The sequence below is a fragment of the Mercenaria mercenaria genome, chromosome 11 (assembly GCF_021730395.1).
Source record: "Mercenaria mercenaria strain notata chromosome 11, MADL_Memer_1, whole genome shotgun sequence".
Lineage (NCBI taxonomy): Eukaryota > Metazoa > Mollusca > Bivalvia > Venerida > Veneridae > Mercenaria > Mercenaria mercenaria.
This window is the reverse complement of record NC_069371.1, coordinates 39,110,430-39,134,903: the sequence shown is the minus strand read 5'-3', so window position 1 is coordinate 39,134,903 and position 24,474 is coordinate 39,110,430. Positions and strand designations below refer to the sequence as shown.

The following is a 24,474-nucleotide window of genomic DNA, read 5'->3' as shown; positions in this document are numbered from 1 at the left end:
CCACATGATTTATTTATTCATCATTATTACATGAAAAGTTGTTGTTGCCATGTCATCTCGTGTTCTGTTATGTGCTAGAAATGTGTTTAGTTTCGACTTACAAACTAGATCTCTTAATGCTTGCAATCATTGTCTTTCTGTCACAACTGTTTTTACTTAAAAATTGTTCCTTATAAATTTGTTTATGCGTAGTCGGTTCAAAAGTGCCTGGAGTGCTTATGTTGTTACGTGTCTTGCCGACTCAAAGTAGAATTTATCTTAAATTATTCGCTCGACTGTTCGAAGAATAAGTAGAGTTATCCTACTCACCACGGCGTCAGCGTCGGCGTCACACCTTGGCAAAGTTTTTCGTACCAGTCCACATTTTGACCAAGCCTTTTGAGATCAAGCTTTGAAACTTTTAACACTTGTGTACCATCACCTTGTCCAGTTATAGGCAATACATAACTCCATCAAGGATTTTGGCTGAGTTATGGCCCATTTTAACATATAAATCTTGGTGAAGTGGTCGTACCAGTTCATATTTAGTGTAAACTATGTGCCATATGGCTTTGAAAACTTTTATCACTTATTTATTGTAACAATCTCTCTCTATCAGTAGGCAAGACTACATAACTTTGTCAACTATTTTGGCTGAATTATGGCCCTTTTCGAACTTGGAAATTGGTTCATTTTTCGTACAAGTGCACAGTTTATCACAATTGTTGAACATGTGGCTTTGAAACTTTAAACACTTGTTTATTATCATAATTTACATCTGTGGGCAAGAGTATATAACTCTGTCAACTATTTTGGCGGAATTATGGCCCTTTTTGGACTTAGAATTGGTTCACTTTTCGTACAAGTCCATGTTTTGTCAAAACTATTTGACACGTGGCTTTGAAACTTTGAACACTTGCTTATCATCATGATTTTCATCTGTAGGCATATATAGTACATAACGCTGTCAACTATTTTGACTAAATTATGACCCTTTTTAGCTTGACTTCAGAAGAAAAAGTAGAGCTATTGCACTTGCTATTGCACAGCTATTGAAGTTTTTGATCAAAGCTATTGACTTGAAACTTAATATCAAAGTCTACACCAGGAGAAACAACCCCATAACTCTGATTTGAATTTTGGCAGAGTTATGCCCCTTTTAAACTTAAAATATTTTGGTTAGATTTTTTAATAAAGTCAAGTATCTCTGTTACTATCAAAAATTTTGACTTGATACTTAAAATACTTAACACCAGGAGAAACAATCCGTATAACTCTTGTTAGAATTTTGACAAAAGTTATGCCCCTTTAGCATAGCGTTCAGTCAATAAACGTTTGTGCATGCAGTATTAGATATCATATTGCGTAGAGTTCCTTTACCCAGGTATCATTAATATAAATAATAAAATTTTTAATACATTATACATAACTTATACTTAGTCATTCCCTTATCTAATAATATGTGCTATTAACCAGTCTATGCTTCAACTTAAACATTGAGGACGAAAATGCATCCAGAGCTGTTTTTATTTCAACAGTATTTCAGTACAATTAGCCTAACAGCGTTCTTGGAATCTGTAGCAGTGCAAGTAACTGCCAAATTCTACATTCAGACACTCCGTATTTAAAAAAAAAATACAGAAAACATGAGATCCATAGATCTGCATGCACTCTCCCTACTAAGATATTACCGAAGTTTTGCAACAAAACAATTATTGACCGGCCAAACATTCAATAACTGTGTATGATTACATGATTTTCTCTATAAAGCATCGGTCCATAGTTTATGTTATATGCCCGGTTAAAGTTCAAGGGCTACAGTCAAAATTTGAAAAACTCTAACTACTCGAAATTCATTTCTCATGTCTTCTGTCGAACATCGGGCAATAGTTTTTACTATTGACCAGCAAGGCATTCCAATATATGTATACTACGGTTTGTTGATTTATATAAAAAAAGTCAGGTAAAAGTTATTTATGTAGACTAATTTGAACCTTTGACTTTCAGATGGCATCCCTGGTTGTAACCAGCATCGAATAAGCAACAGATCACGGAAGGAAGAGACTAGCAAGGCGTACCAGTTCTGACTGAGTGGTACAAGTACAACGTATGTTTAGAACGGCGGAGGTAAGTTAGCTTTAAAAACCGTATTTTATGATACAGCAATACCAAACACCTCTCTTTGGCTATTTCGAAAACTCACACTGAAATATGAATTATTGTGGTCGTGGACAACGTCTGCTTATGTCAAAATCCCAACTCCAACCTCACGTTCCTATCCTAACACTGCATTTTGGTATCTTACACGAAAACTGCTGTAAACATAAAATAAAAAATCTATTATCTATGACTCTTAGCTGCTGTTACTCAGACTTTAGCTCGACTATTCGAAAAATAATAAGTGATATTCTACTTTTGGAGCCACACCTTAGTTAAAGTTTTTTTTTTTTTATTTGTCAAAGTAGGTTACAGCATATAGCATATAGCATAAGAGATATTCTATAAGTAGGTAATTACATACTGAGTTATTTGAAAAAGTTTGTATTATATAAAACTTGTATAAAGCCCTGACCCTTGCCATGCTAGATTTCTTTAAAGAAATTGTCTGTCCTTCAATTCGAACAGTACTATGGAGATTACAAGATGTTTACCGAAAAATACTGACCAATAGGCGTAAAAACAGCACAGATCTTGATCAGATTGCACTGCAGTGCAGGCTAATCAAGATCTACACTGGTCTCAATAGCAGAAACCAATTGTGTTAAACAAAACAAGGGTCAAAGCAATACCAGAGTATCATAAGTACTATTGAGCTACATAAAGGGAAATAATTCCTACAAGTATAATAAGCTAATCAAAACACAGTTATTCATCTTTCTTGTTTGTAATACCTACTCCTTATAACCTTAATAAAGAACAAAAATAAAAGATACCAGATCGGCATGAGAGGCTATGCAAAAAAACATGAGAGAAAAAAAAAAGGTGGGGGGGGGGGGGGGGGGGGGGGGGAGGGGACAAAAACAAAGTAGGGGTTGGTGGTGCAGCATGGGGAGATTTCGAAATGAGCTGTACAAAAGAAAGATCAGTTGTCTGGTGAAAGCAGAGATAGACAATCACTCCATTTTACATTGAATTTGTTTAATTTGTTTTCTTTCTTAGCATTAAAATGTTCAAGTTTCAATAGCATTTCCATTTGTGTTTTGAATAACTGAAAGCTTGGAAATACGTTTCTAGTTCAACATTGATATATAGTAAATTTCGCATTTAGTAATTAGTAGTCCATTAATGCAATGCTAAATTTTTCATTACCTAGAATAATATCTGTCTTTGACCATTCAGTGGAAATATTCGGACAACTTTCATTTATACATCTTTTGACCTCAGTCCAGTATAAGTTAAAGTTTTACGGTAAGATCGTTACGTGTATTCACAGTCAGATGTTTGTTTCCACAACTGTGTAAGCCCAAACCTTATAAATATACGGAAACGGTAACCTAAATTGTAGAATATACGGTATTTTAATTAAAACGTCCCAGATTCTCATAACATTATATTCATTCATTAATCAATATTTCTAAATGAGAAAATGTATCTTTCATAGAGGTACTATTGTTGTTTTGGCTCGACTGATTTTTAAAAAAATATTTAGGAGGTCTTGTCGTCATTTGATCTTTGGCATCGGTTAAAGATGCTCGCTACAGTTTCGTAATTTTTTTCTCAATAATAGATTTTTTTTTATATATATATCATTTTATTATTCAGCCACACTTACAATATACATACAAGCTTTCTAGCCTTTTATCAATGGGACAAGTCCCTTAAGCACATTTTTCTTTTTAATTAATGAATACCTGTAAATGTACATAAGTGAGAACAATATATATATATAACACTGTATATACTTGTGAGCAAGAAATTTCGATCGTACTATTCAATATAAAAAGGTTGGAATAAACAAAACTTTTTTTGTGACTTTGACAAAAACAGTAAATAAATGAACGAGCTAAGAATAATTACGAGAATATCTTGCATTTATATCCATTTTACAAATCCATTTGCATACTTCTATCCGATACTTAGATATAGGATAGTCTTAAGAATTTTAATCTTAATTTCAGGATAGATAAATAATTGTGTGCCTTGCACGAAATTCAAAACGGCAAGACTCCACAATTTGGAAAGTTGAAAATGAAACACAAGATCACATCATACAAACAAGGGAATTAACTTATAGGCATTTTCAATAATGTATTTAAAGGGTTTCTCTCCCTTGCACTGATACTCTTTGCTTACTTATATCATAAGAAAACAAAACTAATATATTCAGGCTCCTTCCAATATGTTCTAAGTAAATTGTAAATGTGTTTTTTTTTGGCAAGTATAGTAATAAGTCACTATTATCTAAAATGTATGTTAAATTATAATATATAGAGGTACAAAGGTAGTCTTTGGTTAGTGTTTCAAAGACCAACATTACAAAAGGGGAAATGGTGTATAATAATAGGATTTTTTTTTTACAACAGTGTTATTAATAATATGCCTTTTTTATGTTAGTTGTCTTCTCCAAATAATACTGCATGACCGCCCCATATTTTATTAAATTTATTCATTGACATTGATTGATTTGCTTGAAACTTTTCCATGTTAAAAAGCAGTGTATTAAATCTGTTTTATAAAAACCTGAATATTTGGGTCAGAAAAATTCATTTTACTTTCATAAATATGATATTTAGCTGTTGTTATTATTTTATTTAAGGCAGTTTGGATTATTCTATTTCCTAACATGACATTTGTTTTTGACCAGTCTGATTCTGTAATGTTATATTTTCTTCTTATCCAATTTTTGACACTTTGCCAAAACAATTGTGTTGTGTTACAGTCCCAAAATAAATGAACTATAGTTTCTGGCTGTTATTTACAGAACGAACATAAATCATCCGGTTTAAGTCCCATTTTTTTAATAAATAGTTTGTCCCCAGTATTCTATGGTTGATTCTGAATTAAAACTAATGGAGTTTTGAATCCTTAGTTATTTTAAATGGCAGTTTATAAGTATTTTTCCAGTCAAAATTATTATTCAAGTTCAGATCTGCAATCCATTTACTTTTGGAAGTTGGTGCTTTTTCATTTTTTAATATTGTGTCATATATTTTACGACAACCCTTTTCGCTACTATTTATTAGCCTTAATAATAATGGCTGGATTGGGTTAGTATCTTTAACTGCTAGGTGTGTAAAATGCAATCTGTCCAGCTCGGCTCTCAATGAATGTAGCATATTCTGATATTGAAGGAAATTGGTTTGAATATCATACATGTCTAACAAATTCTCATATGTGTAAAAGTTACCATTCCTATTCATAAGATCATTTACAAATAATATTCCTGCATTAAAATAAAGTCTGTAACAGAAACTGGTCCCCCCTATTTTAAATCTATTGTTGTACCATATTGGCATAGAGAGATATTCTTCCCATTTTTCAGGATCCTTTTTATTTGAAAGGAGAATAAAACCACTAAACACATCTTTCCAAAAAAGATTGTCTACTGTGGTTAGCCTCTGTTTTATATAGTCACTACCATATATTGTAAAATAAGTTATCATTGGACACATCTCTTTAACCAATGTAAAATATTTTGTGTTCTTCTTTTGATATCTTCTTAACCATGTTATTTTCAATGAATTCATAAACTTTTCCACATCAATATTTCTTAAACCACTTTTACTGTAATCTTGTGTTATAATATTTCTTTTAATTTTGTCTGGAGCACCATTCCATAAAAACTTGTAAAAAAGGTTTTGTATTTGTTTTATGGTGTTTAAGTTAGGATTTGGTAGACTTACAGCTAAGTGATTGATCTTTGATAATGCCAGAGTTTCTATCAGTACTATTTTTCCAATCGATGTAATAATTCTTTTTGTCCATTGCGTCAATAGGTTTTTAATTTCTTCAATTTTGGGGGCATAGTTTATTTCTACAATTTCATTTAAATTTGTTGTAAAGGTCACACCTAATAGTTTAAAATTATTACTTTAATTTCCACTTGATACCTAAATCTGCACATAAAGTAGTATTACTATTTTTAGCTCGACTATTCGAAGAATAAGTAGAGCTATCCTACTCACCACGGCGTCGGCGTCGGCGTCGGCGTCACACCTTGGGTTAAGTTTTTCGTACCAGTCCACATTTTGACAAAGTCTTTTGAGATAAAGCTTTGAAACTTTCAACACTTGTTTACCATCATCATGGCCAGTTATAGGCAAGAGCACATAACTCAGTCAAGGATTTTGGCTGAATTATGGCCCCTTTTGACTTAGAAATCATGGTTAAGTTTTTCGTACCAGTTCATATTTTGACAAAGTCTTTTGAGATAAAGCTTTGAAACTTTCAATATTTGTTTACCATCACCATGTCCAGTTATAGGCAAGAGCACATAACTCCATCAAGGATTTTTGCTGAATTATGGCCCTTTTTGACTTAGAAATCTGGGTTAATATTTCGTACCAATTCATATTTTGACAGTCTTTTGAGATAAAGCTTTGAACCTTTCAACACCTGTTTACCATCACCATGTCAAATTATAGGCAAGAGTACGTAACTCCATCAAGGATTTTGGCTGAATTATGGCCCCTTTTGTCTTAGAAATCATGGTTAAGTTTTTCGTACCAGTTCATATTTTGACAAAGTCTTTTGAGATAAAGCTTTGAAACTTTCAGTACTTGTTTACCATCACCATGTCCAGTTATAGGCAAGAGTACATAACTCCATCAAGGATTTTGGCTGAATTATGGCCCTTTTTGACTTAGAAATCTGGGTTAATATTTCGTACCAGTTCATATTTTGACAAAGTCTTTTGAGATAAAGCTTTGAAACTTTCAACACCTGTTTACCATCACCATGTCCAGTTATAGGCAAGAGTACATAACTCCATCAAGGATTTTGGCTGAATTATGGCCCATTTTGACTTAGAAATCTTTGTTAAGTTTTTCGTACCAGTTCATATTTTTTGTAAAGTGTTTGACATATGGCTTTGAAACTTTTATCACTTGTTTAGTATAATAGTCTCTATCTGTAGGAAAGAGAACATAACTCTGTCATCTATTTTGGCTGAATTATGGTCCTTTTTGGATTTTGAAATTGGTTCTGTTTTCATACAAGTCCATGTTTTGTCAAAACTATTTGACATATGGCTTTTAAACTTTGAACACTTGTTTATCATTATGATTTCCATCTGTAGGCAAGAGTACATAACTATTTTGACTGAATTATGGCCCTTTTTGGACTTTGAAATTGGCTCATATATTGCCATTTAGTGCAAGACTTATCGAAATCAAAGTAATACAGGAACATTGTTTGTCTAATCTATTTATTCCTTTTGTCTGAATATCCGTGGAAATATTTTGACCCCATTCTTCAATCAATTCTTCGAATAGTCGAGTGCGCTGTCATCAGACAGCTCTTGTTCATAGATCCAATCCAAACTGCCTTTGTTTTATCAATGTTTATATTTAGCCCAGAAATATTTGCATAAAATTTTAAAACTTTCATTGTATTTCTTAATGCTTTTTCTGAACCATCTAGTAACAATGTTGTATCATCTGCATACTGAGAAACTAAAAATTCTGTATCATTTACTTTAATACCATCTATTTTCTTGTTCTGTTTGATAAGTATCGACAGTATTTCTGCGCATATTATAAAGATATAAGATAATAAGGAGACAAAGAGTCTCCTTGACGACAACCTCGATGTATGTTAAACCAGTCAGAAAGGTGACCATTAACAATAACACATGATTTAATATCTTTATAAAATAACTTTATCCATTTGATGAAGTTTTCCCCAAAGTTAAAGTATTTAAAAACTTTATACATGAATGACCATGACAAAGAATCAAAAGCTGTGGCAAAATCTATTAGCAAAAGCATTCCCGGAAGCTGATGTTTTTCCGCATAGAACATTATGTCATAAATAAGCCTAATATTATCCCCTATAAACCGGCCTTGTAGAAAACCGCTTTGGTCTTCACTGATCAAATAGGGTAACACTGTTTTAAGACGAGAAGCTATGGACGCCAAAGCTATTTTGTAAGAAACATTTAAAAGTGATATTGGGCGCCAATTTTTAAGAAACAATTTGTCTTTGTCATCTTTCGGTATGCAAGTTATCACCCCTTCCTTTTGTGTAACCAACAATTCCCCTGCATTAAAGGCTTGATTAACAGAACGTACTAGAAAATATCCAATTATTATAATCTATCCAAAAGAACTTGTAGAATGCTACAATAAAGCCGCTACTGCCTGGTGAGGAGAAATTAGACATTTTCTTTAAACTAACAAGCATTTCTTCAATTGTAAGTTCACCTTCCATATTTAATTTCTCATTTTCTGATAGTTTATGTATATTGTTATTGACTATAATGAAGTTCAAATTAACTTCACTGCTTTCTCTGTGTGAGTATAAAGTCTTATAATGGTTTTTAGTTTCATTTATTATTTCATTCCGATTGTTTAATAGTTCCCCTGTGTTAGAATATAATTTATTCATCATTTTTGAGGTAAAATTCTATTTTCTAGATTACAAAAATAATTGGAAGGTTTTTCTCCTTCAAATACCCACTTAGCTCTGGATCGAATAAGTTTACCTTCTTGTTTTCTGTTTCTTATTTCTCTTAACTCATTGTTTTTAACTTCCAATAACGTGATATCTATGTTATCTTGTAATTCAATGTTTTCTATTTCTTTAATAAGCTCTTCCTGTCTGTTAACTTCCTGTTTCTTTTTATAAGTAGCATATTTGCAATAGTTTAACCCCTGCATAATCTCCACCAACAATATTTCGAAAAAAAGTTGGTCACTTATATCTGAACGTATATCTTTATTTTCAATATTTTCCGGTGGTAAATTAATATCCTGATATTTCTGAGGCAATTTTTGAATTTTAACTTGCTTAATCAATTGTTTAATTTGATTTACATATGCCGTGTCTTTTACGAAGAATTATTAAATTTCCAGTATGACTTGCCTTTTTGGAATTTACCTATTTCTGTGGTTAAGGTAATCATAGAATGATCTGTCCTATAACCTGGAATAATAGATGAATTGTCTATGTCTGTGAACAAGGAACTAGAAATTAAGAAAAAGTCAAGTCTGGCCTGTTTATCAGGATTTTTTTTCAACCAAGTGTATCTTTTGTCTTCAATATGTTCTTCTCAACAACAGTCAACTAAGTCTGCTTCTAAAATAATAGATTTTGATGAAATGTTCTGTATTAAAAGATCTTATGTGAAACTAGATAAAATAGCAGAAGTACGAACTTAAAACTGACAAAAATATGCAAAAGTAGCCCTTGGGTCTGCTTAACAAGTATTCCTTTCTTTACAAAATCATGTTCTTTTGATTTCTCTGAGCATGTTTCAAATAGATATATTGTTTTCCATTATAAAAATGCTTAGATAATCAATCTATGCTGATTATTGTACTTTACTGAAATATATTTAGGATTACAGAAATTTTGAAAAATGTTTAAAATAGCACAATATCTAGGGGCAAATTAAATTGAAACAAAGCTGGTGACCTAGTATTTTTATTTCATTTTTCAATACATCATAACATGATCTTTTAATACAAAACATTTCATCAAAATCTATTATTGAGAAAAAAAATACGAAACTGTAGCGAGCGTCTTTAAGAAATATAGCATTATTTTTCTCATACCTATTTTTTCTTCTTCTTTTTTTTTTTGTTGTTGTTGTCGTACGATCTGGAGGCCTGTGATCTATTACAAGCCTAAGAAATATCGAGCCATGGCAAATGAATGTTTTGTCGCTCGATTGCAATGAAAATATATCTTTGTAAATATGATAGACAGCAAATTAGGGTTTGCTGTTGAATCATTTATAAGAAGTATCTTTGGCTCTTAATTTGGACAAAAATTGAAATTTACAAAGCAAATGTCAATATCAATTGCCTTTCAAGTATACATTATTCTTAACAGAACTCATCCTAATACGTCTCAACGCACCCAAAATTGAAATTTTACATCAGGCAATGTGAAAACCAAACACTATTATAAGTTTAGAAATTTGGAGCCTCGGTGGCTTAATCCTGCCGACTATGTTCAGTTATCGGGGCAAGATTACGGAAAAAAAAGAAATTTTACATTATAAAAGTTATTATACAATGCCTACGAAATATATAACTGTTTCTCATACGGCTCAATGCACTCAAAACTAAATGTTTACCCTAAACAAAGTGAGAACCACATACAATTACAATATTGAGCAATATCGGCAAAGTTAGCCGGACAGGCCTGTATCTAAAAAAAGCGATTTCTATCTATCTGTTCTGGGGGCTTTATCTCACTCTGTCCTTCTAGTCAGATCGCTCTGTTTCTGTACTAGTATAGGCTGACTTTCGCACGCTGTGTGGCTGCGTTTGCTATATGTAAAGCGCCTTTGAAGGTGTTTATCCTGAAAAGGGCGCTATATGAATCTGGTATAATAATAATAATTATTATCATCAGTAGTACTGAGCAAGGGTGATTTATGTTTAAGTCTAACAATCAGTTATGTTCAAAACGCAACTTGGATAGGATTTACTGGTAACTAACTGAAATGATATCAAAATCTATTGGAAATAAAATACATTTATCGTATTTGAGTAATATCCTTAGAGTGTCAATACAAGTATGTTTCAACCACAATAGGCCTTACATGTTGTATCCTTACTCAGTATTAGTTTTATGTCTTTAATATTCGTCATCCACTTATGCAGCGAACTGGTATATTTCATTACAACTATAGTGATCGACTTAATAAATGAATTAATATTACTTCAGGCATTGACATACTTCTAGTAAAACACTTGAACCTTCACCAGCTCCCTACCAGACTTCCTAATAGCATACCTGTCAAAACGCAATATTATCGGTCTTATTTCCTGTTTCTCAAAGAATGCATGGTATATAACAATGCAATACAATGTAATGTAATTTTATGTAATGCAATTTAAATTTACAGAGAATGATATTGAAAGTATTTTTCATTTAACATGGGAACAGTTTTGATAATACCAGTGGAAGGTTCATTCAATAAAAGCAAACTTGACCCTTTTACTTCTAAACTCAAGACAACCGCACTGGCTAAAATATTTAATTTGGTATTTACCTTTAAACTGAAGCAGGAAATATACTTTAGGTTCCCGCTTATCAGACGTAGAAAAGGGAGGGAATACCTAACCATAAGTTGAGTTGATTTTACATGAAAGATATTATCAGCCATTCATGACGCTGAAATATGTTTAAATTCGGACCGCCATAGGACAAGATATGGCAGCTGAAATTTAAGAGCATGGCTAGACACGTTATTTACACACTGCTGAATAATTTATATGGCAAATATCCTTTTAGATAGATAAATTTCTATTATATAATAGTATCTTAAATCTAAATTGTATACGTAAAACATGGTACGTGTTTTCTTTCTGGTAAGTAGTTTCTTTTTTCGGGATAAGGAAAACACATTTAAATATATATTGTAAAATAATCGGAAATTTTATTTAGTGTTGCCATGGAAACCAAAATGCAGCATTTTGATCAAGTTTTGAAACTGTCATAACTTTCTTGTTCTACCTGTATTACAATTTTTAATTATTTGAAAGATCTTGCAGCCACTAAATCATTTTTGCAATAGCCTAAACGAAGTATTAACTGACAAGTTGGTGATTCTGTTACATTTTTGCTAAGGCCTAAAAAAGAATTGTTTGTTTCCGGTAACATGCTTAAAAAATTAGGGTAGGTCGATATTTTTTGTTTTTAAATTTTTTTTATTAAGTGAGACTGTTCGGAAATTATTTTTGTGGCTGCCTCAAAAAAAACTGAATACAAATAAGGGGATATGCTTTTAGAGCATCATTAAACTGACTCTAACATCACTGACCAGGTTTAAGGTATAAGACCCGTAATTAGTTCCTCCTCTTAAAGAGTATTTAATTCCTACCATAAACCTACTTTGACTGCAATTTTCAGGGGGCGTTCAAGCCCCACTTGGGCCAAATTTTTCACCTTATTTCCCTTTTTTTCTAGTAAGTTTGTACACCTTTCAAGACTTATTATTGATTAACTGTACAAAAGTGGAAAAATTTCATTTGATATGCGATTTCTTGCTGTCCAAAGTGAATTTACCACTGAAACAGAAGTGGTAGATACTGAGTTACATGATGTAAAAGTTATCTATTTTGCCTTCGTTCTTTAGATTACATATTGTGGAAGAAATGTAGGTAGGTTTTACTTCTGCTCGAAAATTATTTTTGAATGAAGTGAGCAAAATTCAAAACAGATCAGCAGAATTCGATTTTAATTTAGAATTCTGTCTCATTAAATCCGTTTACTTGAGGCACCCTAGAAGAAATGATATTTACAGTTTTATTTTGTACTTTATAATTGTTTACCAATAGTTTGATGTTTCTTCTATCAAAATTAATGGTATAATAAATTCTCTGCAAACGTTTTGGATAGTGGCCATTACTTTGAAATATGTCTCTACTTGAGCTTGAGGAACTACCATAAATTATACAAAATTTATAAAAAAAAAAAAAAACGGCACGGTAAAAGTTGTTTAAAAATTGCAACACAGTGCGTAACACGATCAGCTTTAAGATTATACCAAGTAATGCCATTTTTTAAACATTATTATTAGGGGTCCAATACCTTAACGTATTAAAGGTGCAGTTTTGCAACCTTTTGTTAAAAAAGTCTCCAAGACATTAGAAACATTTAGGGTCGGGCAAAAAATTCAGGGTAGGTCGGGATACCGGAAACAAACAATTTTGTTAGGCCTAAAAGGTTACTATGAATAAAGAAAAAGAATACAAATGCATCAAGAACCTTGCAACTATTTTGCGACTATTTTTCTTACAGTTTAGTATGGTGACTGATTTGTGCCATTTCGCTATTTCGTTCTGTCACAGCGACACAACGACAAACGTCGTTCGACGTCAGGCGACGTTCGGTGGGGAGACATTTGTCAGGGCGATGTTTGCCGGAGCGATGTTTAGCGGGGGCGACGTTCGGCGGGGCGCCATAGCGACGTTTGTCGTTGTGTCGTTGCGACAGAGCAAAATAACGAAATGGCATAAATTAGCCACCTAGGTTTAGTACTTTATACAATGCAAATATGTGATAACGAATAAGATTTAAGGAGAGCGAGAGAGCGATTCATTTTGCCCCACCAGTTCAGTACAATGGAATTCAGCATTATCAAAAACGTTTTTTCTATAAAATGGATAACATTGCAGTGGCTTCTATTGTCAAGATAAAATATCAACGTTAAAATTTGTATACGTGTTTTATATAATCACATATACATGTATCACACGTAGCAATAAACGGGCATTTGATGCAACTTTATCATTTGAGGGTTTTACTTATATAATCCGTATGGCACGAATATATGAAGCGACAGACTCACCCTCACTTTTTAAGGCATGTTGTTTATTCCTCGATGGGAAGTAAACCATATATCAGTAAGAGTTGCCTGTCGCTTCTTACTAGTGACAATAAATAGCAAATGCTGATTGACTGGGATAAGGCCGTGACTTTATTATTATAATATCATTACAATATCATGGCATATTATATGAAATATAAGTATTACGAAATGAAGCATGAATTCATAGTTTCTAGCTAAAATACATAGAAACAAAATAGACAACGCTATGATCCCGAAGCTATTATAATAGCATACAATATACATGATATATTGATTTGCAATTGCGGAAGAAATAGGGTACAAGTAATCAACCGTTACTAACATGCAATAAAAAATTATGGCAGGTAAATAAATCAAAATAATAGACGGCACATGTTTGTCTGCTTCGAAACAAGTATTAATAAATTATTCAGAGTTTAATTTTATTATTTAGTTCTTAAGCAGGAAGATTTTTTTGTTTCTTAAGTTGGTTGAAACACTAACATGACCACACGTGGCAGAAATACATGGCTATGTTGAAATTGAACAGATAAACCAATGGAAGTAGATTTTGTAGGGGTTACTCAAAAAGTTCAGATATGAATAGAATTCATAGCTCTTTGCTTCCAAAAATATGGTAATTTAAAAGTGTAATACAAAAAAGTTAACACACACTAATAAATGCACAAAGAATTGTTCCTACATGATGCAGGGTTTTTTTTTCTAGAGAAAGATGTGTTGTTGAGTAACGTTAAAGTAATAGTAGTGTATTTTGCAATTAGGCAATGACTTTGTCTTTTAAAGTTATATATTGCTACGTTTGATACATTGTTATGACAACGAACACAAGAGTAAATTCATTTGCATTTTCAGATGACCAACCAAAACCCAACACATAATTGCTTAGATATAAACGGTTTAGTTTGATTTTGATTTTGCAGTAATACCGAGCTGTATGGGTGCATAAAATCTCCACTCATCAGCAACGGGCGGAAATACATGGTTAAGCTTTACTTTTCAGTTTGGTAGTCTACAAAGCGAATGAAAGTAGGACCCCGTTTTGGCGACTAAAAGCGGGTCTAGTTCGCCTGTGATATATTATTTATATTTTGTGGTCATGGTAATCCTAACCTTAACCCTTTATGCTGTATATTATAAATAATATTCACTTTGTGCGTGCGTTGATGATGATTTTGTGACTTAAACAGAACGACTGCACCAGATCTGTAATGATAAACATCGCCTAACTATCCGCATCATGGTAAAGATTAGCTTTTTCTACAGTCAAACAACACATGTTAATGCACAAAGGCCAATAAAAATATTGACCCCGTAGGAGGAACATTCCAGATATTAAACATGTCACATCGATACATGAGATACGCGCATTAACCGGAAGAGTGCCTTGCTATTCCTACAGTCGCCTTTGACTATTCGGATACATAAAACTTCAAAAATATGCGACACTTTGTCAATTTGAATTAATCTAATGTATTTAATGGATGATTAGAATTGCAACTGGAGTATTTCTGGGTACGAAATTTGGTCAAATATTTTGTACAAATAGGACCTGTTCTTTTAAAAAGAATATATCAACCAACAGAAACAAAATCCGTTTAGGGCATGGTGGAAATATGACATCGTTTAGACTACTTCCATTTCTATTCATAATCTGATAAATAAATAGTTCATTGTTGTATATTTTGATACCGAATTTTTTACTAGCTCTCAGTTTTAACAACATGATAGTCTACCAGGCTTCTGACTTGTACTTGGGAGAAGGGGAAGAGTTCGTAGCAATGTTTAGCTAATATCTTAACAAATATATTACTTTGATATATATAAAAGGGTATTCTTAACAGTATCTTGATTTGGGCATGTGCGCCTTGTGTAATCTAGGTCTTGCAAAATCCATCTGAGTCTTATACAACAATCCCAGATCAAGCCAATGTCACAACAACATAATAATCTGTATTCTACAAAAAGCAAAAGGGTATGAATCGCTTCCTCTCAGATTGTAGTAGTAGTTATTACCACTTGACGTGTTAAAGTTAGAACTTTATGGATACCCCATACTTTAAAGACATCCGGGTGATATTTAAATGACACAATCACAAAGTGTTATTTCTCCACTGGTATCGGTGTCTAGCGGTTATAAGTTCGGTATGATTAGACATAGCATTTATATTTTGATAGCGGCATCGTTTGTGGCTGCAGTTACATGGTAGGTGACTTCATACTATACAGATTTTTGTATAATTATTTCATTTATAAAACCTATGTTTAATTTTCTTCACTCTTATAATATTATTTCAAGGACTGTTGTTGAAAAGGGATACACAGAAATTCATAACAAATAAGAAATAAGAATAAGAAAAACATAATACCGTAAGAAATGTCAAAATTTTTAATTGTTATTTTTAAAAAGAACGTAACTCTAAATTAGCAATTCCTTCAGGGAAACCTTGTATTTTTATATCAAATGTACTGAGGTTTCATTGCAGACGTCGATCACTAAAATCAAGTTAATATTACCGAGTTATAGTAAATGTGGTTCGTAATGTTGGACACTTTTTTGCCGTACTAAAGAAATTTGGCTAATATATTTTGTTTTTTTACATGTAAATTCGGTTATTATAACAATATACTGAATAGAAATTTACTCGATTGTAAGATATATTGAAAAAAGAAATTTTTGGAAACAATAAAGTATTTAGATCAATGTTTTTGTAAATATCATATACATTGTGACTGAAGTGCACTATCATGTCACTTTTCATAAGTGATTGCCAAAGAAGCAGGAACTTCGTCAAATGGCGCGTTGTTCTACTCAATGCATATCTTTATTGGAAATTGATAAGGGGGTCGGGGTATAATTTACTCATACCAAAAAAAGCCAGCTCAATATGGAAAGCGCATATCTACGGATCGAGGGGTCGTGTGACTCTCGGGCGAGGCCTATATTCTCCGTGACGATTTGATACAAGACATCGTGTATGAAATCAATCGTCCTCCACCTCTGATTCATGTGAGGAAGTTGACTTTACTTGCGGAGATTAGGATTGTATTGGTGTAGAATCTAGGAACTGCCCGCCATTTAATAACTGATACTGTTGACAGCATTGCGTTAATCACAAAACAAACAAATACTTATACCAAAATGATATAAATAGATGAAAGACAATTCAAATAATTCCGGCATGTATATCATTTTAGCCACTGGTTTGATTGAGGATTGTCAAACTTACCTGTTGCAATAAATCTTTCTTTTTTTCAAACATATTCTAATCATGTTTTCTTTTAAAAGAAAACTATTTGAAAGTAAGAAGGGTATTTATAAAGACGTTGATAGTTACATATTCAAACTAACTACGCGTTTCTTTTTTAGTCTGGCGTGACGTCACTCTGATCGTTAATTCACTTTGTATTGCATGCAAAAAAAAACTTATTTTTAGATTTGGAGTAGTCTGTTATAGGTAGAAGTGACGCATAAAGTCCTTACACAAACTAACGCACTTAAAATCTTAAGATCTTGCAATTGTTTTGACAACAACCTTACATTCATTTGCGAACTTTTAAATATATTACTTTCTCACGGTGTTAGAAACAACGAAATAAATATCGAAGACACATTAAAGCATTAACAAACACTTAAACTGTGTCATTTTATACCCTTAAATCCAGAATATATTATAATGTTTCTTTTTCATAAAGCTAGACACTTGATAAGTACAAGCGTCAAGAGATTGCTGTTTATTTAAGCGGTAGTTACTTTGTTTCCATTTGCATTATACACAGGCACTGCAGTTTTTTTGCTGTCTTATTTAAATGTTTGCATACTCTTTTTTTATTTTTTTATAGATTATTTGGGATTTCAATGTCCTATTTTAATTTATCATAACTTCATAAAATGCATATTTTTAAGCCTAATTATTGTTCATACATAATTTGCAGGTATTGCATATTGAAGTATAGATGTAGATCGATATGTAAAAGTATTGTAAGAAGCATGCGAGCATGACTGAGTTTTACAAACTGTACCATAGTTATCCTTTTTGTATTTATATAAAACATACCAATGTAAAATTTATTTCACTGTCAAACTTATAGAAAGAGTAATATTATAGTGATTACCATGGTAACGTCACGTTACATTGTATGTACACTGATGAGCCGATAGGCGAAACTAGTTTGTATTTTTGTAATTAAATACTGTTGGAAAGGCATGTGAAGTCATTTTATTTATTTGATTTATAGACTTCCATCTTGTGCCGAGTCTTTTCATGGTCAAGTAGAGAGAGAGAGGGGGGGGGGGGAGAGAGAGAGAGAGAGAGAGAGAGAGGGGGGGGAGAGAGAGAGGGGGGGGGGATGGGGAGAGAGAGGGAGAGAGAGAGAGAACGTTTGGAAGCAGGGAACGCATCCAGGCAAAATATAGATACTGGCAAAAAAAACCCTGTTTGATTGCGATATGTTCGTGCTAGGTTGCGAAATACTGAAAACATCCATCACTTTCCTTGCACCTGTTTCAAAACGATTTGACTGACAACATTATAACGCAGAGTCCATTTATGCAGTGACATTTCGCGACCGCCAGACGTCACCTAAACATTGTCGTTGTGACAGTAAATAATAGATCTATGATAGTCTATAAGTCTAGTATAGATCTATAAGATGATTCTTTTGAAGCATACAATTCCATCAAGTAAATTAATATCAGACTCGCTTTGAATTATTCTTTTCATGAGAAAACATAAAATGTGCAATTGTTACAGGTATCTACGGTGCCCCTAAAGTGACATGTTACACACTTTTTTTCCACTTAGGTAATGTGAGACTTTTTTTATTTCGTTTAAACGAAATCATTTACGTAGAAAAAACGCTTTCGTTTTAACGAAATAACTAATTCGTTTAAACGAAATCATTTCGTTTATATAATGATAATATAATGATTTCGTAAAAACGAAATAACTAATTCGTTTAAACGAAATAACATTTCGTATAAACGAAATCATTTCGTTTAAACGAATTAGTTATTTCGTTTAAACGAATTAGTTATTTCGTTTAAACGAAAACATTATATTATCATTATATAAACGAAATGATTTCGTTTAAACGAAATAGTTATTTCGTTAAAACGAAATGATTTCGTTTAAACGAAATAAAAAAAAAGTCTCACATTACCTAAGTGGAAACAAAGTGCGTAACATGTCACTTTAGGGGCACCGTACTTTAGGGGCATTTTAAGCTTTCCTTAAGTGTTTACATTTTATGTTTGTTTACCTGTTCAAAACTGGTTCATAATTTTTTTTTGGGGGGGGGGGGGGGGGGGGGGGTTGGGGGGTTGGATTTTACGTCATGATAGGTCATATGGCGGCTTTCCAGCTTTAATGGTGGAGGAAGACCCCAGATGCCCCTCCGTGCATTATTTCATTACGGTTCATAATTCATCGTAAATAGCATGATGCATATAAATCATTTTTAAAAATCCTTATCTAGATATATAAGGAAGATTTTTGCTCTTATCGACATGAATGCTACAGAATTTATACATATATTGTAGTTTTCATACTATCTTACGGGGCTTGATTTTAAACTTAAGTACACACTTAATATGTTTTATTGCACTTTCCTTTCATTTCGTTTTCAGACTGCGTAATAAGAATTGGTAATACAAATATTTGTTTTGTCAGAAATATCTCTATATATTAAAACAAGAAAAAAACGTTTACAAATAACATGTTGTATTTTAAGATAAAATGAACAACGCAGATAGTGTGCTAGTGTCTTTAGTTTAGTGGCTGTATTTTATTTCGGCATGGTATGTAAACTATTGTCATATATTGTATTCAATATACTTGTTCAATGTGTTAACGTACTTGCACTATATCTGAATGATACTTATTCTGTCCGATAAATATATGATCGTATAAATATTGAGGTTTAATCAAATGAAAAATACAAATAAGAAAAAAAGCAATCGAAAGAAATATTTCTTATCCCCTAAATAATGCCAGTTTTGTTATTTCGCAAAAACGAAAAACAGATATCCTGTTTATATACACTTCGAAACCAAAATACATTTCATAAAGATGTTTTACGAATTATAATATCGTTTATGTGATTATGACTTCTGCCTTCGTTTCAAAGAAATAAAAAAATATATAAACGCCTTGAATGTCTCTTTAGCTCGTTTAGGAGATTTTCGTAACGTTTTTCATTTTGACGAAATTTTAAGAATTTCGTAATAACGAAATAATATTTTTAAAAAAAAAATGCATTACGTAGAAAAACGCAATAGTGACATCCGGCACTTTTATATTTGGCAATGGTACTTTTGTATAATAATTTCAAACTTGCCCTTATTTTAAGATTTTGACCCAGGCTCTAGCCAATAAGCATCTTAGTTTGGAAACTACCAACTGCTACTTAAGCAAAATGACAATACTTATCATGCGCAATATATTTTTATGCCTTTAAAACAAAATATTACTCATTTTAGAACACATGTCAAGTAAGAAAATGTTTATTTATTTCTTTCCTTGTAAAAAATACATACTAATTTAATAATACATTTTCGAAAAAGAAAAAAACTTGAAAATAGATGTTTTACTGATTTTGTTTGGGTTTGTTAGTCTGACCAACATAGCTTTGGTCCTGCAGCTATTTACAGCTGTCAATGTTTGATGGCTATAGCAAGTGATTCTGTTTGCATTATATCAGACAGAGTCTGGTATAATTGAACCACCGATCTTTTGAGGTAATGGGTAAGTGATTCAAAGAGTACAACCTTGATCAGTAGGCCACGAACCATTAGCCGAATAAGTGGCATTTAGCTGCATCTGAACGATAATGTTCTATACGTCGAATGTAAACCTGAGAGATTTTATATATATCGTGACACTGTATACAACTGAAAAGCTGTTTCCTTTGGTCTGTACACATGTTCCCTTGAAGTATACACAAAGAGGCCGACAATCAAATGATAATGATGATATTTCGTAACTTTTTTCTGGGGTTCAAAGAGGGAATGACATGATCGAGATGTAAACACGAGGTTTCCACAAAGAAAAATCATCTTGGTCGAAAACCTTGGTGAAAATTCCCTCGTGGAACGATTCAGTTTGTACCACCTGGACCATAATGTATATATGAAAATGTACTTTTTATCTTATATCTGTTAGATAGGTAGGTAGACAGGTAGGTAGATAGATAGATAATATACAAGGGGATTTAATTTCACAACGCACTAATGCAAAGGATTTTATTTTAAAACGTATTATAATTGCAAATCTTTTTTTTTCAGTTCACACTACTGCAATTATCCAAAGACATGCTATAGATACGGACACAGGAAATGTGGATTTTTGTAAGAATGTTTTCGCACAGTTAATTTGTTCTGTGATCATAAACCGTATTGCACTTATTTCTTGTGTTAATTTTAGTTTCGTTTATTTGTTTATACTAGTCACATAAATGTTTATACAAAAATTTAGTTCATAAAGAGTGCAGTGAATTTATCATATTGAGCTATATGAGAACACACACATCTAAAAATGTAAGGTAGTTCTGCACGTTCGGATTGATTTTTTACAAATGAATGTTTTTTCGTTTAAACTCTGATTTTTCAAAACTTCAGAATATGCTTCTGTAAAATTTAGCAAATAAAATGATATGGTCTTGTGCTTGATGGATTGCTACACTGGACCTCACACAGTTTTTCATATTGGGAGTCTATGGGAAAATCACAACTTTCGTAACATTTTTACGAATAGAATTTTTCAACAATGTAGATTTTGCTGAAACTTCTCACAGTCGTAAAGAAACATATTGCCTACCATGTGGATAAATAAAATGCATAACCGTGTGTTTATTTGAGAAATTTGACCATGATTTAAGTGAACCGCATATTTTAAGCTAGTTTTAATGTACATTTAACGTCTCAGATATTGTAATAAATTTACTTACAGGTTGCTATTGATTCATAAATTGATTTTCATGTCCGTAGGCTTTATTCTACGTTTTCCGGATAAATGACGTTACGCCATCACTTCCGGTTTATCAAACGTGCAGAACTACCTTAATTAAACTCCATATCTACAAATCAAAACGTTAAAACATTATGCTTATTGTTAGTGCTAAATCAAACAGAACTTTGAATAGGACGCTGTTTACTGAATAGATACATACTTCCATTGCAGGGGTTGGGGAAGATGCAGATACCGCTACTCATACACCTGTTATCCACCAGTTTGCTGCAATGGTTGGAGAGGTTCTGGTTGCAATGAACGTATGCTGATTTTACTTTTGAAGTGATGTGGGCATTGCTCTTATTCGTTTTTTAAAGATATCTTTCATGCCAGGTTCATATTTGAAAATATGGAAAATTACTTTACAGTCACGCGATAAACAGTACTGTGTTAAGTTGAAAATAGTGCGTACTAAGTATATGTACAGCTGAGTATGTACTTCCTCTTAACAACTTTGCAAGTTGCTTTAACTATTACAAATAACTGTTAACATCGTATTAAATTGTTTTTTGTAGCTCTGCAAACATTAATTGCTGTTAAATGTAGTTGCTGAGGATTTTCTGTATTCAAAGTTAGTTTCTAAATATGAATTATACTAGTTTCTTTCATTAATGAAATTGAGGCCAACGTTAACGCAGTATGTCAGTTAATCTTTTCATAATATTTTGATTATATCATACGGTCAGGTTTGATTTTTCTTGCCATAAAGACGACAGAACATTTGTCCAATTTAGGCATGATTCGTATAGATTTTATTCAAGTTAATTTGCCATCGATGTACTAATTCTTTTGCTCGGTCATTTCGCTATAAACAGAGCAGATAGTCTCTTTAAAATCATGTAATAAAGTTTTAATAAATTCTACATTTAGACGAATAACTCTGCTATTTCTTATAACACAGAGAGTATGCGCCTAGTTAGAGTCGTCGCTAAATGTACGTTTCACCTCAAGTCATGCAGAAATCAGAAAATAAGCTGCAACTTAAAATAAATCAAACTTAAATTTCAGCAATATGTCATACACCATGTTCTAATGGAGGCACCTGTATTCTGCCAGACACATGCAAATGTCCGCCATCCCATGATGGGAAGTACTGCACGACATGTAAGTGAACATTGCGTCATCATTTATCAATTTTATTTAAAAAAGCACAGAAAGAACAATTTGTCGTTTCATAAAATTGTATTTATCATTAGAATAACTGTGTCGTGTTTGCTATCATGTATGTTTTTTTAATCCCCTGTTACGAGTGATCGAGGTTATAGGAATGGTCTCCTTCCGTCTTTCCGTCCTTCTGTCTTCCGTCCTTCCGTAACATTTCGTGTACGCTATGTATCTTCTAAACCCTTGAAGGATTTTCATGAAACTTAGGTCAAATGATCACCCCATCATGACGATGTGCAGAACCTATGAGTCAGTTATGTCGGCTCAAAGTCAAGGTCGCAACTCAATGTCAAATATTTGAGCCTTCCATTTTGCGTCCGCTCTGTATCTCCTAAACCACTTGACTGATAAGCCTTGAAACTTAAGGCAAATAATCACCTTATCAAGACGATGTTCAAAACCAATGAGCCTACCATGTTGGCTCAAAGTCGAGGTCACAATTCAAGGTGAAAGGTTTGAGCCTTCCATTTTGTTTCCGCTCTGTATTTCCTAACTTCCTTAAAGGATAATCATGAAACTTGGGTAAAATAATCACCTCCTTAAGACAATGTGCAAAATTGATAAGTTAGCCAAGGCGGCTCAAGGTCAAGGTCACAACTCGAGGTCAAATTTTGAGCCTTCCATTTTGTGTCCGCTCTGTATCTCCTAAAGCCCTTGAAAGATTTTCATGAAACTTTGGTCAACTGATCACCTAATAAAGACAATGTGCAGAACTCATGAGTCAGCCATGTTCACTCAAGGTCGAGATCAAAGGTTTGAGCCTTCCATTTTATTTCTTCTCTGTATCTCCTAAACCCCTTGAAGACAATTCGCAGAATTCAAAATTCGCCCAAGCCATGTTGGCTCAAAGTCGAGGTCACAATTCGAGGTGAAAGGTTTGAGCCTTCCATTTTGTTTCCGCTCTGTATTTCCTAACTTCCTTAAAGGATAATCATGAAACTTGGGTAAAATAATCACCTCCTTAAGACAATGTGCAAAATTGATAAGTTAGCCAAGGCGGCTCAAGGTCAAGGTCACAACTCGAGGTCAAATTTTGAGCCTTCCATTTTGTGTCCGCTCTGTATCTCCTAAAGCCCTTGAAAGATTTTCATGAAACTTTGGTCAACTGATCACCTAATAAAGACAATGTGCAGAACTCATGAGTCAGCCATGTTCGCTCAAGGTCAAGGTCAAAGGTTTGAGCCTTCCATTTTATTTCTTCTCTGTATCTCCTAAACCCCTTGAAGACAATTCGCAGAATTCAAAATTCGCCCAAGCCAGCTGAAAGTAAAGGTCCCGACTCGAATGTTAAATGGTTCCAACCAGTACCATCAACCCTTTCACTATCCATACAAGTGGCTTGGGATATAGCTTTCTTTCAGACTGCCTTGTCATATTATCAACTTTAGAAGTAAAATGTCCTTTGTTATTTTTACTCTTTGGTTTGTTAAGCAATTAACAAATGCACAGACAGACAGAGAGAGAAACTAAGTAGAAAATGTTCCAGACTTCATTATGATATCCATTATCATTAGCAACAAACAGTATCACATGGTATCAACTGACTTTAGTTTTATGAAAAAAAAAATTGATTTAACTATTTACAGACATATTCTACGCCGTATCTGAGGCTAAAAAAGAAAGGATCGCGTGCCTGATTTTTTGCTAGATTGATTTGAAAAATTTGGATCTCACGCAATTTTTCATAATGGAAGTCTATGGGAAAATCATAGCTTTCATAACCTTTCCGTGAATAGAACTTTTTCTACAAGGTAGATTTTAATGAAACTCCTCACAGTCGTAAATAAACCTTTGGCCTATATTTTGGTGAAATAAAATGTATAAGTCCGTGTGCTT

At 32.9% G+C, this 24,474-nt stretch overlaps 1 protein-coding gene across 1 annotated transcript in view; it reads left to right on the top strand.

The window, feature by feature from the left end:
- The first annotated feature begins 15,561 nt into the window (after nucleotides 1-15,561).
- The window catches only part of LOC123531756 (uncharacterized), a 32,409-nt gene continuing 23,496 nt past the window's right edge, over nucleotides 15,562-24,474 (top strand). The window contains exons 1-4 of the mRNA XM_053517182.1: nucleotides 15,562-15,671; nucleotides 20,751-20,813; nucleotides 21,646-21,734; nucleotides 22,483-22,578. Of these exons, the coding sequence (XP_053373157.1) occupies nucleotides 15,613-15,671; nucleotides 20,751-20,813; nucleotides 21,646-21,734; nucleotides 22,483-22,578 (307 nt within the window). The 5' untranslated portion in view covers nucleotides 15,562-15,612. The remainder of the gene's footprint in view (nucleotides 15,672-20,750; nucleotides 20,814-21,645; nucleotides 21,735-22,482; nucleotides 22,579-24,474) is intronic.